This window comes from Glycine soja, chromosome 2 (assembly GCF_004193775.1).
Source record: "Glycine soja cultivar W05 chromosome 2, ASM419377v2, whole genome shotgun sequence".
Taxonomy (NCBI): Eukaryota; Viridiplantae; Streptophyta; class Magnoliopsida; order Fabales; family Fabaceae; genus Glycine; species Glycine soja.
The window spans coordinates 38710916-38724619 of NC_041003.1; the positions used below are offsets into that span (position 1 = coordinate 38710916).

General features: G+C 34.5%; 1 protein-coding gene across 4 annotated transcripts; it reads left to right on the forward strand.

Annotated features, from left to right (window-relative positions):
• The first annotated feature begins 222 nt into the window (after positions 1-222).
• On the forward strand, positions 223-3524 carry LOC114393527 (L10-interacting MYB domain-containing protein-like). Of its 4 annotated transcripts, none has more exons than XM_028354897.1 (5): positions 223-337; positions 1496-1836; positions 1916-2069; positions 2156-2529; positions 2619-3524. In XM_028354897.1, the coding sequence occupies exons 2-5, from the start codon at positions 1504-1506 to the stop codon at positions 3330-3332; spliced, it is 1575 nt and encodes a 524-aa protein (XP_028210698.1). In that variant the 5' UTR covers positions 223-337; positions 1496-1503; the 3' UTR covers positions 3333-3524. The 4 variants fall into 4 exon arrangements, with proteins under 4 accessions (XP_028210698.1, XP_028210702.1, XP_028210683.1 ...); XM_028354882.1 differs by lacking the exon at positions 223-337 and adding an exon at positions 356-515; XM_028354890.1 differs by lacking the exon at positions 223-337 and adding an exon at positions 358-515 and having other exon boundaries at positions 1916-2048.
• The last annotated feature ends 10180 nt before the right edge of the window (positions 3525-13704 follow it).

Sequence of the window (13704 nt, forward strand, 5' to 3'; positions counted from 1 at the left end):
ATTCATATTTTTTTTCTTTCTGTATTTTTTTCTCTCACTTTTCTTTCAAAGATAGGGTAAATTTAAGGACATAACTCAAAACAAAACTCAACTAAATTTGTTGTAATAATTAAAAAAAAAAACACTAAACAAATGAAATGATAAGAAACAACTACAAACAATATGTATAGGAACCATTATGTGTGTTTTTTAGGGATAATTCTATTCCCTTTAGTTCCAAGTCAGATCAGAGTCAGGTCCCACTCCACAATTACAAAAAAACTACTTTTCCTTCGCACTTCTCAAACACTTGCTTGGTTCGCTGCTATTCTTCGTCAGCTGTTGTCTTTCCTTTTAGGTAAGTCTCTTTTTCTTTTCTCTCTATCAATTCATCCAAACAGAGATTTAGGGTTCGATCACGTTCCATTCATCAATGTCGCGTTTGGCGAAATTGTTTGGGAGGTCGAAATTGATTGTTCGTTGAATGACCCTCTGCTCCGTGTTCCTTGTTTGGCTGCTAAAACACAAACCTTTCGGTATAAGTTAGGCATAAAATTTCTGTTGAATTCTTGAGGAGTAGAATGTTCCATGGAACTGATTTCGAGTGAAAACCTGAAGGAGTTTGGGTCAATGTTGTATAACGATTTTGCATATTGGATATTATTTATGAAGTTGAATTCTGTGTATTGTTTGTTTGGCATTTGCAGCATTATGCTAGCAATAGTTATTAAGAATTATTACCTTTGTTAGAGGTATAGAAAATGTAGCGAAATATATTTTGGAATATGATAGTGTTTGCTGGAAAAAAAGACCAGGTGCTAGGGTGAGGGTAGATTTCAAGGGGTTTTGCACTGTAGTACTCCTGATATATCTGACACTGTTCCTTTACATTTTTGTTTTTGTTGTTAACGATGATATGAGTTTGAGTTTGATAGACATGCACTATAGTGTAAAAGTTTTACATTGTTAACCAATAAAAAATATTGTTGGTAACTTGATATGACTAAGGTAGTCTCAATATATTATTAAATTTGTCCAGCAGCTTGTCACATGTCAGCTGCTGGGGGGAAGTGCAATATTTTTTTTTCTGTTTCTCAGTTTGATTTTTTTTAAAACCATGCTTTGCATGGGTCCCACAGCTAGTTATTATAAAAACCAACCAACTTATCATACTAACAATGTTGTTAAATGGTGTTGCCATGGCGGATTTCTTGCCAAACGCCATAGGCAATTTGTGGAGGGAGGTTCGCTATGGCGGCACCATAGGCTGCAATGATGTGCTTATATGGTGGAATTTTGGCCTTCCGCCATATTCTGCCATCTGCCATTGATAACACAGATCATACATGACAGTTTCTGATGATTAGATGACATTATATTACTTATTCTAAGGAAATTGTTGTTGTTGTTACTTATTATTATTTAGTGTCTGTGTGCATATTTATCTGGGTTCAAGTGTCCAAAGATTAGAGGAATTTCACCATGCTTCTTAGGTACTAATCCATTTGAGTTACAGGTAAACTAATGGGGGATGATTCTTTTCCTAGTTTGGACAAATTGAGGGCTAACTGGACTCCATCTCAAGATCGATATTTTCTTCAGCTTTTGCTGTCCCATGTTCACAAAGGGAATAAAACTGGGAAAGTGTTTAGCAGACAAGCCTGGGTAAATATGATTGAACAATTTAACACCAAGTTTGGTTTCAAGTATGATGTAGAAGTGTTGAAGAACCGTCACAAAAGATTCAGGAAGCAATACAATGATATGAAAATGATAGTTGGTCAAAAGGGATTCCGGTGGGATGGGACACAAAACATGATAGTAGCTGATGATAAAGCATGGGATGAATGTATTAAGGTACACATTGTCATCAAATATTTCAACTGCACTAACGAATTGTTACATTGCAATTATGGCTGTGTTTTTCTGCATGCAGGCCCATCCTGATGCTCAACCTTTCAAAAAAAGAGTCGGTCTGTATTATGATGATCTGTGCATAATTTATGGCCATGCAGTTGCTGATGGGAGATACAGCCTTTCATGTTTTGATGTAGATTTTGAGTACGAAGGTGGAAACAAATACCTTGATGGTTGAAACTTGAAATTTCTTTACCAAATTTATTCATTTACTGTTGGTATTTTCATCATGTTGAAACATTTTTAATTCTTTTCTCAGAAAAAGATTTGGATGACAAGACTATCACTAGTAAAGGAGTGGACGATCAAACTACCCCAGCTGTTGTTAATCAAGGTAGAATTGACTGGTCTCCAATGATGGACCAATTTTTTGTTGAACTTATGGTGGATCAGGTGTGTAAAGGGAACAAGATTGGCACTACATTCAGGAGGAAAGCATGGGTAGACATGACAGAATCATTTAATAAACGATTTTTATGTCATTATGGTAGAGTTGTGTTGAGAAACCGTTTTAATGTCCTGAGAAGGCATTACCGTTCTATAAATATCCTCCTTGGCAAAGAAGGGTTTAGTTGGGATAAGACACAACACAAGGTTGTTGCTGATGAACAAGTATGGCGAAAATGCATCAGGGTATAAAGTGTTCTTGCCTTGTGGTTATTTTCATTTTTCTTTTTGATTCTTTTTCATTTTCTACTACCATCACCTATTCGTGATTACAGGTACATCACAGCTTCCGGCTCTATAAAATTAAAAGCATGCCTTTTTATTTGGGCATGTGCATAGTATGTCGCAATGAAGTTACTGTGGGTTGCAAGTCAAATCTTGAAAAGGAATCTTCTGGGGGAAATAACTCCGTCCCAGATACTCAGCCACTACCTAATGCAGATAAAGGAGCATCAAATCTTGAAAAGGAATCTTCTTCGGGCAATAACTCTGTCCTAGATACTCAGCCACTACCTAATGCAGATAAAAGAGCATCACATATAGGTGGTGAATATAATTTTACCAGAGAAACTCAGCCTCTGCCTAATGCAGATAAAGAAGTGTTGCATATTGGTGGAGAGAAGAACTCTGCCAGAGAAACTCAGTCCCTTGCTAATGCAGATAATAAAGCATTACAACATGTTGAAAAAAATGTTTCTGGTCACCTAAAAAGGCATCAACCTAAAATGCTCCCGACCTTTAATGAGTCTAAGAAGGCAAGACAGCATATAGCTGTTGCGGTTGCATCACTAACCAAGAAAGCAAAAAAAGAAGATAATTTTTCTGTAGATAATGTTATCAGGGTGCTTCAGGCTATACCAGACCTGGATGATGATTTAATATTAGATGCCTGTGATTTTTTGGAAGATGAGACAAGAGCGAGGATGTTTCTGGCTCTGGCTTCTCCTTTGAGAAAGAAATGGTTATTGAGAAAGCTTCGTTCACAGTGATTGGTGAACCTCAGGCTGGTTCATTTGTAGTCAGGTTTTTCAAGTTTGTTAGACTGCATGCACAAACCAAGCCATATCTTTATGTGTTCACATGTACATATTTGAAACTAGAAGATTATTCTTTGTTTATCTTTGTCAACATTGATATAACAAGAGATTAAAGTGGAAATCTAACTTTTAGTTAAAATAAAATTTAAATATATTTTTAATCTCTTAAATTTGGGGTCTGTGTTTTTTAGTTTCCTAAATTTAAATTTGTATTTTGTTAGTCTCTCAAAATCATGGAATATTTTTTTAGTCTCATTGATTTTTGGCAGTTTGAAGTACAAATTGAGATAGTTTTTGACTGTAGCAAGAGACTGAAAAAAACTATTTCGTGAATTTGAGGAACTAAAAGATGCAAATTTGAATTGGGAGGATTAAAAAAGATAAAAATTCCTAATTTGAGGAACTAAAAACATATTTAAGAAAATACAAAGAAGGGGGGAGATGTTTGAAAAGGAGGTAGAGTTCACTTACGTTAATGAAACTTCCAAGACACATAAAACATTCAGCAGTGAATTTGAAAGTTTTAAGTAATAAACTGCACCCTGACATGCCACATGTGGTTTTCCAACTTGCACACGAACAGCAGAAATAGTGGTTGCAATTTGTTCTGCCGGACTCCAGGAGACTGACATGGCCCTTGAAGAACTTCTACAATTATACTGGATTCACCAAAACTTTATATATTAATTAAATTATAGTTATCAAATTACTAATGGAAAATGAAGACCACGACACAAAGCTATGCATTTGAAGGTAATTTTAAAATTCTCCCTCCTAAGATAGATTTTAAGCTAAAATAATGAAATCTCCTCTATCATTGTTGCTTACGTGCCTGTTTATTTCTGTGTAACTAGGAGGACGTTTAAGCTCAGTACAATGTTCTTTTCTGACTGTATGATCAAGTAAAAATAGAATTAAGAATACAGAGCCCCATTCTCAGTGTATGCAATGCAAACACATCTATAATAGTATTTGTTACACATTTTTTTAGTAGTTTGAAGCATTTTTTTCATATACTTTAAGTAATATTTTTTACAACGCTAACTTCCATCTTTACATTTATTTCTTTTTCGTTCTTATAATATTTATTAAAGTGTGTGCTTTATCCTTTTTAAACGAGATAGGTTTTATTATATTTTAAGATATGTTAACCATTACATAAATCAATACAATGAATGTATGACATTTAAAATTTGTTATTTTAATTTTAAATTTGGTTGGAAATATATATAATAAAAGTGACAATACTCCCCTTGCATCAAAGCTCCCCATAATGAAAAGTGTTTAATTTATTTGGCCACAATACTCCCCCATGAAACTGGTTGAGATTCAAAGGTACTCTCCACCACGGAGCTGAAGTTACAGATGACAACTGTGCAACAGAATTGTGAACAACTACTTCATGTTCTTTCTGGTAAACAATTTGCATCTCCATCTATAGCCTCCAAACAATGACTTGCTACCCAGTTAATAAAGTGAACTACTTCCTGTAAGCAAAGATTGAAAAGAAGTTACCAAGACAAGTGAAGTAATAAGACTCAGTTAAAAGAACAATTTTCCAACAAAGGGAAATACACAAGGAGGCATGTCTACATAATTACCAGGATTCTCTTAGGTTTATCTATATAATCAGTTGAACTGCAATGCTTATCCTTTTCCATGAGCAAGCTGAAAAACCGAAAAGTACATCCAAATAACATACAACCACTATTTAACTTTTACACCATCAAGCTACCGGCAAACATAGCAGCATCTAATAATCAGAATTTGATCAAAAGAAAAATTCTGCAGAAGGCATACCCTTAGTTCAAATACATTAAGATTTGTGTTCATGAAAGTGCAGTGGAAGTTATTCTGAATTCAATAAATAGTTTGCTTCAATACAAGTATGCTCTATTTCAAATTTCAATTAAGATTGTGCTCTGTTTCTGTTGTGACTTTATTTCGCATGAGCTAATGATCTCATTTGCCTCTGTGAGAGAAATTTATTAATGTATTAGTTTTTCTCTTATTTAAAATAGTATTAACCAATATATTGAAAACAATTTCAAGGAATGTGTTATTTTTCCTTTTACTCCAAATAATCTTTTACAATTATAAAAATGATAAAAATACTAGTATTTTAAACTAATGAACGTAATAATTCAAAGTAATATTTATTTATTTATACTAGTATAATTATAATCTTTTCAAAATATAATAGATATATTTCTTAAGTAGCTTAATGTGCCGGAGAATATCTAGTTGTAATTGTAATAATAATCAATCAGCAAGAAGACTCTTAAAAAATGTATAATTTCAGAAATTTCAACAATTTGTTTAATCTATACAAGCTGTGACTTGAACCTTGCCGGCCAATGCAAGGCCAGGAAGAAAAAGACATACAAAGCTTCACCAAAATGCTTGTATTCTTGTTTGACTTTGGAGATCCAGTACTCCATCCACAATCACACTAATTTGTCTTCTCAGTTCTCATGGCTATGCAATCATCCTCTTCTTCATTTAGCTATAGATTCACGTATGATGTGTTCCTCAGTTTCAGAGGAGAAGATACTCATCACAGTTTTACTGGCAATCTCTACAAAGCTCTTCATGACAAAGGAATTTACACCTTAATTGATGACCAAGACCTCTGCAGAGGGAACCAAATCACCTCTGCACTTGAGAAAGCAATTCAAGAGTCCAAAATTTTCATCATAGTCCTCTCCGAAAACTATGCATCTTCCTCCTTTTGCTTAAACGAACTTGCTTACATCCTTAACTTTATTAAGGGGAATGGTCTATTGGTTTTGCCACTTTTTTATATCGTTGACCCTTCTCATGTGCAACACCAAAGATGTTGTGACACTCTCTACCACAATATACATATTCATATAATAAAATACATGAAAATACGAAATTATGTAAAATAGATTTTATTTTCTAAGCATCAAAGAGTTCACGTGGGTAAAAGATTCACATCCATGTTAATCATCAAATTAAAAACTTATCAAATAAGTGTATGAAAACATTGCCAGAAACAAGACCATCCAATTTTTTTTTACAAAAGAAAAACAAGTTAAGTAACGGAACAACATAAAGTAACATGTTCAGAATATTATGCAATACACACAATTACTCAATTGTTTTCAAAATCATTCTAACTTGCTGCGCCTCAAAGTGATTCAACTCGTCGGATTCCCACAGTGGATCTCATCACAATACTCGTCCAACATTAACTCATCACCCTTAAAGAGTCTTAGAGTCGTGTTATTGTATGGTTCATAACTCATAACTCAATGCATACAATATCTCAATACATGTGTGATCTCACAATTTAATACATACTCAACTTGTCACTTACACACAGTTCATCACACTTTCATAATCTCAAGGTATCACGTTATCACCCCTCATGCATCATATACATATCACACAGTAATAATATTAATATGTTATGTTCATATGATTAATCATTTCACTAAAACAGACATTTAAAATCATATACGTGTTACTGGAGTTTGAACTATTCAATACACACAACTACTCAATGATTTTCAAAATCATTTTAACTCGTTGCTCCTCAAAGTGATTCAACTTGTTGGGTTCCCATGGTGGATCCCATCACAATACGCTTCGCGCATTAACTCATTGCCCTTGAAGGATATTAAAGTTGTGTGATTGTACAGTTCATAGCTCATAACTCAATGCGTACAAAATCTCATTACACATGTATCTTACAATTCAACACATACTCAATTTATTACATTCACCCAATCTCAATCACAATGTTATAATCCTAATGCAACATGTTATCACACCTCATGAATCATATAAACATCACACAATATTAATATTTACATGGAACAAAACATGTATGTATTAAATCAAATTATATTATTTTCAATTAAAAAGAGTTAATAAATAATTAAACTAAAAATACATTGAAAATTTTTATCGTTGAATCTTAGTATATTAATTTCCTTCAATTTAATTTTATTATTTGAACTATTAATTCCTAATTTATTTTAACAATTCATATACATATATATGTGTTATAATTATCAACACGTAATAAGCTTATGAGACCAAAACATTACAAAGAACGTTTCCAACAACCTGAGTCTCACGCTAATCTAGTACATCTCGTCCAAAACACAAATGAATATATAAAAATGCTTCTCACAACATGAGGAGTAAAACCCCTCAAACAATTTCACATAATCATATCAAAATCAAAGGAAACAAAATCATAGGTTGAAAAACACAAAAACACCAAGAGCACTCTGTAACACCCTTAAATGTTATTAATTATAAATTGATGTTTGATTGTGTTTAGCTTGTTGTTTGAATATATGTTTGATTTGAATGATTTGAATTAGTCATGTTTGAATTTCTTGATGTGGATGTTGAGTTATGTGGAGTTTTGTTGAGCAAAGTTGAAATTATGAGATTTTAGATTTTTGCCTAACCCTAGTTCAGTAAAATCGCGATACCGAATTTGTTAACCGTTGGATCGTCTTCAAATTTTGTCTGGAGCTTCCTAAGACATTTTTCCACAGTCTGATCGTTGGGATTTTGAAAATAACAACATTTGGTATCTCGCTAAGCACGAATGGCACGCTAAGCGCAATTCCAACCGAGAGGAAGTTGCGCTGAGCGCCCAGAGGTGCGCTAAGCCCAATTCCAACTGAGAGGAAGTCGCGCTGAGCGCCCATGGGTGCGCTAAGCCCACCCTAATGCAGAGGGGGCTGCACTAAGCCTAAATTCTTGCTTTAAGCGCAAGAAGTGGACTTCGGCTTAGCACAACAATCTCGCTAAGCGAAATTTGCAGGTTATAAATACATCCTCAGCGTGAAAAACATGATTTTTCACTCTCCTCTTCTCCAAAAATGCCACCCAAACCCTAAAACCTCATTTTTCACCACCCAAGACCACCGGTGGCCGTCGTAAGCCGTCGTTGCTTGCTGTTGGACCCCCACACCAAGAGGAACACTTTATTCGGAGCAAAATCCTCATAATCCTCCTTAAAGATTCGGTGGAGAAAATCCCTCAATCCCCCATTTCAAAGTTTCTCTGAGGTAATCTTGACTTCTAAACCTTCTCCTAGCTAGTTTGAGTTCCTCTGAGTGTCTCTTATGTGTTGGGTTCTGTAATAGGGTGTTTTTACACTTCCTTTGAAAAACCCTAGAGAATGAGATATTGTAAAAGTTATCTTTTTATAACATTGAGGTTATTTTTGCGCCATTCACTGAACCCCAGCCATATTGGCGTGATCAAAATTTCAAAATGATGTTTCCATTTGTAGAATGCGAAACACCCCTCAGCCCTTTATGTTTTGACAGAGGTATTTGACCCTGAATGTTGCCTTTGACCTTGTTTTTGAAATCTATACCAAATTCCTTTCGTTTTGGCATAATAGAGACTTGCGTTGGACCAACAACCGTGAACGAAAGAGAGACCTCTAAGTGACACAAAGAGGAACCGACGGGGAGCTCACAATAGGTGAAGGGAGTTTATTATAAAATTTACAGTTTTTGATACCATAGTTAGGGTCAGGGAACCTAACCAAGGGAATACATGCCTGCCCCTGCTGCATGTTGAGTTTTTCTTTAGAAAACAATGCTTTTGACGAATGGGATGCGATAAATCTATTGTTGATGAATAAAATTATTGTCCTTATTTGACTTGTGTTGTTTGAAGACCTGGGAAGTGTGAATCTCAAGCATGAAAAATATATGTATATACAGGATGCGACTTACTGTTGATGTTGCTATTGATGAATTTAATTGATATGTGGTGATTTGATATTCATGATGATATTGATTTGAGATGGCATTGCTAATGAAGATCATGTTAACATGAATTGATGTTATTGTTGATGATTATGTGACTATGAAATGAGGTTGTTGTTGTTGTTGATAACGTCATTGAGATGAGATGATGTTTATGTTGAGAATGATATTGAAATGGAATGTTGATGATGTTGGAAATGCATTGAGATGTGCATGTTGTGTATGTACATGGGGGGTGCAATTACCTTGTCGGAGTCCCTGGTGGGGGAAATAGAGTGGTTAAAGAATCTAAACATCTCCAAAAGGGGAAGGTTAGGAGCTTTAATCTGTCCATGGTCTTTGCACTTGATGACGCCATGTTTCATACGTTGGATGTTGTGTATGTTCGTGAGGGGGTGCATTGACCTTGTCGGATGTCCCTTGTGTGGGAAAATAGAGTGGTTAAAGAGTTTAAGCATTTTTGAGGGGATGCTTAGGATCTTTAATTCATCCATGGTCATTGTACTTGATGGTGCCCACGTTCATATGTTGTATGTTGTGTATGTTCATGGGAGGGGGGGTGCATTGACCTTGTCGGATGTCCCTTGTGTGGGAAAATAGAGTGGTTAAAGAGTTTAATCATTTTTGAGGGGATGCTTAGGATCTTTAATTCATCCATGGTCATTGTACTTGATGGTGCCCGTGTTTCATGCCTCATATGACACGAGAAATAGTATAAACTATGGCAGTATGTACTTTGTACTAGGGGGTGTGTCACCTAGTAGGGAACTCCCTTGTGGCCCAGGCCGATCATCGAGGGGGGGGGGGGGGAGTTATGGTGCACGACTGGGTGACCTCGACAAATACTGCATGGTTTCCCTAAGTGAGGTGTCGTGTGGACACGCTTAGACTATTTCCTTAGTTGATGGTACGTACAACATTGCATCTAAGATTTGAGGTCAGGTGCATGCATAATTCTGAGCAATATTGATTGGATCCATGGATGGATGATGAATAATTGTTGAATGTGGGTGTTGAATAATGAATGTTATGTAAGCTCATGATGTTTGCCTATGTTTTCTTGCTAATTGTGATTATTTAGACTTAGTGTTGGTTCTTTTTATAATGAACTCACCCTTTCAATTTTGTGTCGTGTGGTTGATACCTGTGATGATCGCGAACCATGTTTGTGGGAGCAGAATGACAATAGTAGGGTTCAAGAAGTGAGATTCTGTTGAGGAGCCGCCGAGCCGACGTGATGACGTTGGGATTATTTTGGGAGAGAGTTGTGTTTTGTTAATCAACTCCTCCATAACTGGTTCATGATTCTTTTGTTGAACTAAAGATGTAAATCACAAATTTAATTATATGTATGAACAAACGTACTTTCCATTATGTGTATGACGTGTACTGAGTTACTATTCCTATACGTATATGTATTCACTTAAGTAATGGTGTGTTGTTTGGTGAATGTATGTCAAGACAAAAATTATCTTCATTATTCATAAGCAAATTAACGGAGTTGTCATTTAAAAATTGAAATAATCGTGATTTAGAGTGGTGATATCGTAGCGACGAGGCGGGTCGTTACACACTCAATTTTATCAATCAATTCACATTAGGGCATCAATTGGCACGTCAAACATAACAATCTCGTGATTATAATCATAAAGGTAGAATTACAATACAGTAAACATCCAAAAATAAATTCCAATTTGATCCTTTAAGGACCTCTACACATGTTTATTCTAACCCCAATTGTGATAAACTCATCCATTACCTCTAAGCGAATTCACCATGTAGTTTGGCAGTGATAACAGCGTCTCTAGCGATTCCTTAAGATTTCTTAAGGTTTTCCTCTGGTTGCTTTGCTAGGGTTTTCAAGCGTTAGAGAGAATGAGATGGGATTGGAACCTTAATTTCACTGTCTCCATACGAGGGGAATTTCTCTCTCTACATACATTCTTTTGAAAATCTAAACGATGGAAATGTGAAAAAATGAGTTCCAAAGGTGGTGTCCTAATTTTAGGATGATCCAATGGTTAACGAGTCATTAATTGTAGTTTTACTTGGAAAGATTTAGGTGTATGTAGGAAAAAAAGGTTTTGAGAGAGGAAGAAGGGAGGACGAATTTGGGAGGAAGGGAGAGTGTAGAAACATATCGTAAATGTAAAGACTGATCTAATATGTCTCTATTTATATCATAAATGAACATATTATTTACTTTATTTTATTATTTTATAAAAATGAACTCTATTTTACTCCCTATGAAATGAATAAATAAAATATGTTTTTATTTTCTAAAAACAAATTTATTTTATTTACCTTAAAACCATTATTTTAATTAATAAATCTATTTTTCCATATTTATTTAATTACAAAAACTTCATTATTTTTCTAAAACTCTATTTTTTAAATAAACCCTTTTTAATTTATTTTACGAAGAATGAGGTGTTACAGAGGTAGTTTTGGAGAAACATGGGCTAATCATGAAAAGAAATTCAAGCATAATAACATGTAGAAACTGGAGGAATGGAAAATGACTCTACATGAAGCAACAAACTTGTCTGGCTATCATTTCACACATAAGTACCCTGCCTCAGTTATCTTATTTTAAATCATTAATTTTCACTTCACTAATGATATTTTGATTAATGTTAAATTTTAAAATATGAAAAATACTTATTAACCCTGAACAACATGCATACATGTCATGACATGGAATGAAACATTTAGTCTGACTTCACACAATTTTTTTTATATTAAATAGGGACAAATATGAATGATTTTTTTTTCCAAAAGATTGTTGAATTGGTCCCTAGCAAGATTAATCGTGTTCCTTTACTTGCTACGAATTACCCGGTAGTTGGACTAGAGTCACAAGTGATAAAAGTAAAGAAACTTTTGGATGTTGGATCTGATGATGTTGTCCACATGGTAGGGATCCACAAACTTGGTGGCATAGGTAAAATGACACTTGCTGTTGCAGTTTATAATTTTGTTGCAGTTTATAATTCTATTGCCGACCATTTTGAAGGTTTATGTTTTCTTGAAAACGTGAGAGAAACTTAATATGGGTTACAATATCTCCAAAGCAAGCTTCTTTCTAAAGCAGTTGGAGAGAAGGACATCAACTTAACAAGTGCTATAAAAGGAAATCCCTTAATACAAATAGGTTATAATACAAGAAGGTTCTTGTGATTCTAGATGATGTCTACAAACCTAAGCAGTTGCAGGTGATTATTGGAAGACCCAATTGGTTTGGTCCTGGCAGTAGGGTCATCATCACGACCCGGGACAAGTAGTTGCTAATTCACCACGGTGTTAAAAGAACTTATGAGGTGAAAGAATTGAACAAAGAAGATGCTCTTCAATTATTCAGCTGGAAAGCTTTTAAATCTAAAAAAATTGATTGGCATTATGAGGATGTTTTGAATCGAGTAGTAACTTATGCTTTTGGCCTCCCATTGGCTTTAGAAGTAATAGGTTTCAATTTATTAGGAAGAAATACAAAACAATGGAAATCTACTTTAAATTGATACGGAAGAATTCCTAATAAAAAGATCCAAGAGATACTATGATGCTTTGGAAGAAGATGAGCAAGGTGTTTTTCTTCACATATCTTGTTGCTTCAAAGAATACAATTTGGTAGATGTCCAAGATATACTTCATGCTCATCATGGCAATTGCATGAAATATCATATTGGATTGCTAGTTAAAAAATTTCTCATAAAGATTAATAGGAATGGTAAGGTGACCTTACATAACTTGATAGAGGACATGGGTAAAGAAATTGTTAGGAAAGAATCACCAAAAGAGCCTAAGAAATGTAGCAGGTTAGGGTTAGTAAGGATATGGTTCAAGTTTTAGAAGAAAATAATTTTAAAAAATGATACAGGTGGGCAGTTTGGTTTTTCATGTCACAATTTTTTTGGCTTTAAATTATGTACATTTATCTAAATATGAATGTTGAAGTCCTAATATATAAGCATGTCTTGTGGTTTATTTGTGATTTTTGTGTTAAAAGGGGACTAGTCGGATTGAAATCATATTTATGAATTTCCCCTTATTTAAAGAAAGAGAAGTAGAATGGGATGGAGATGCCTTCAAGAGGATGAAAAATCTCAAAACACTTATTATTAAAAATGGCCTTTTTTCCAAAGGTCCTAAACATCTTCCTAATACTTTAAGAGTATTGGAATGGTAGAGATATCCTTCATAGGATTTGCCATACGATTTTCATACAAAGAAATTTGATATACGCAAGTTACCCAATAGTTGCTTTGCATCATTGGGGTTGGCTGCATTATTATTGAAAAAGGCAAGTATGTTGACTTCATTTTCTTGATCTATCTTTTTTTTTTTTAATGACAAGCATCATAATAAAATTTTGACATTCCAACTATGTTGACACCCCAAAGACTATTCATCCTATGCAAACAACCAACATTTGTTAAAAAGATGAAAGAAAAACATGGGGGCACGCACTAGGCCAAAACCCATGAAAACAAGATCATCAAAAACCAAAATTTGGTATACCAAACCTATTACGAAAAAATTTCTCCCTAATA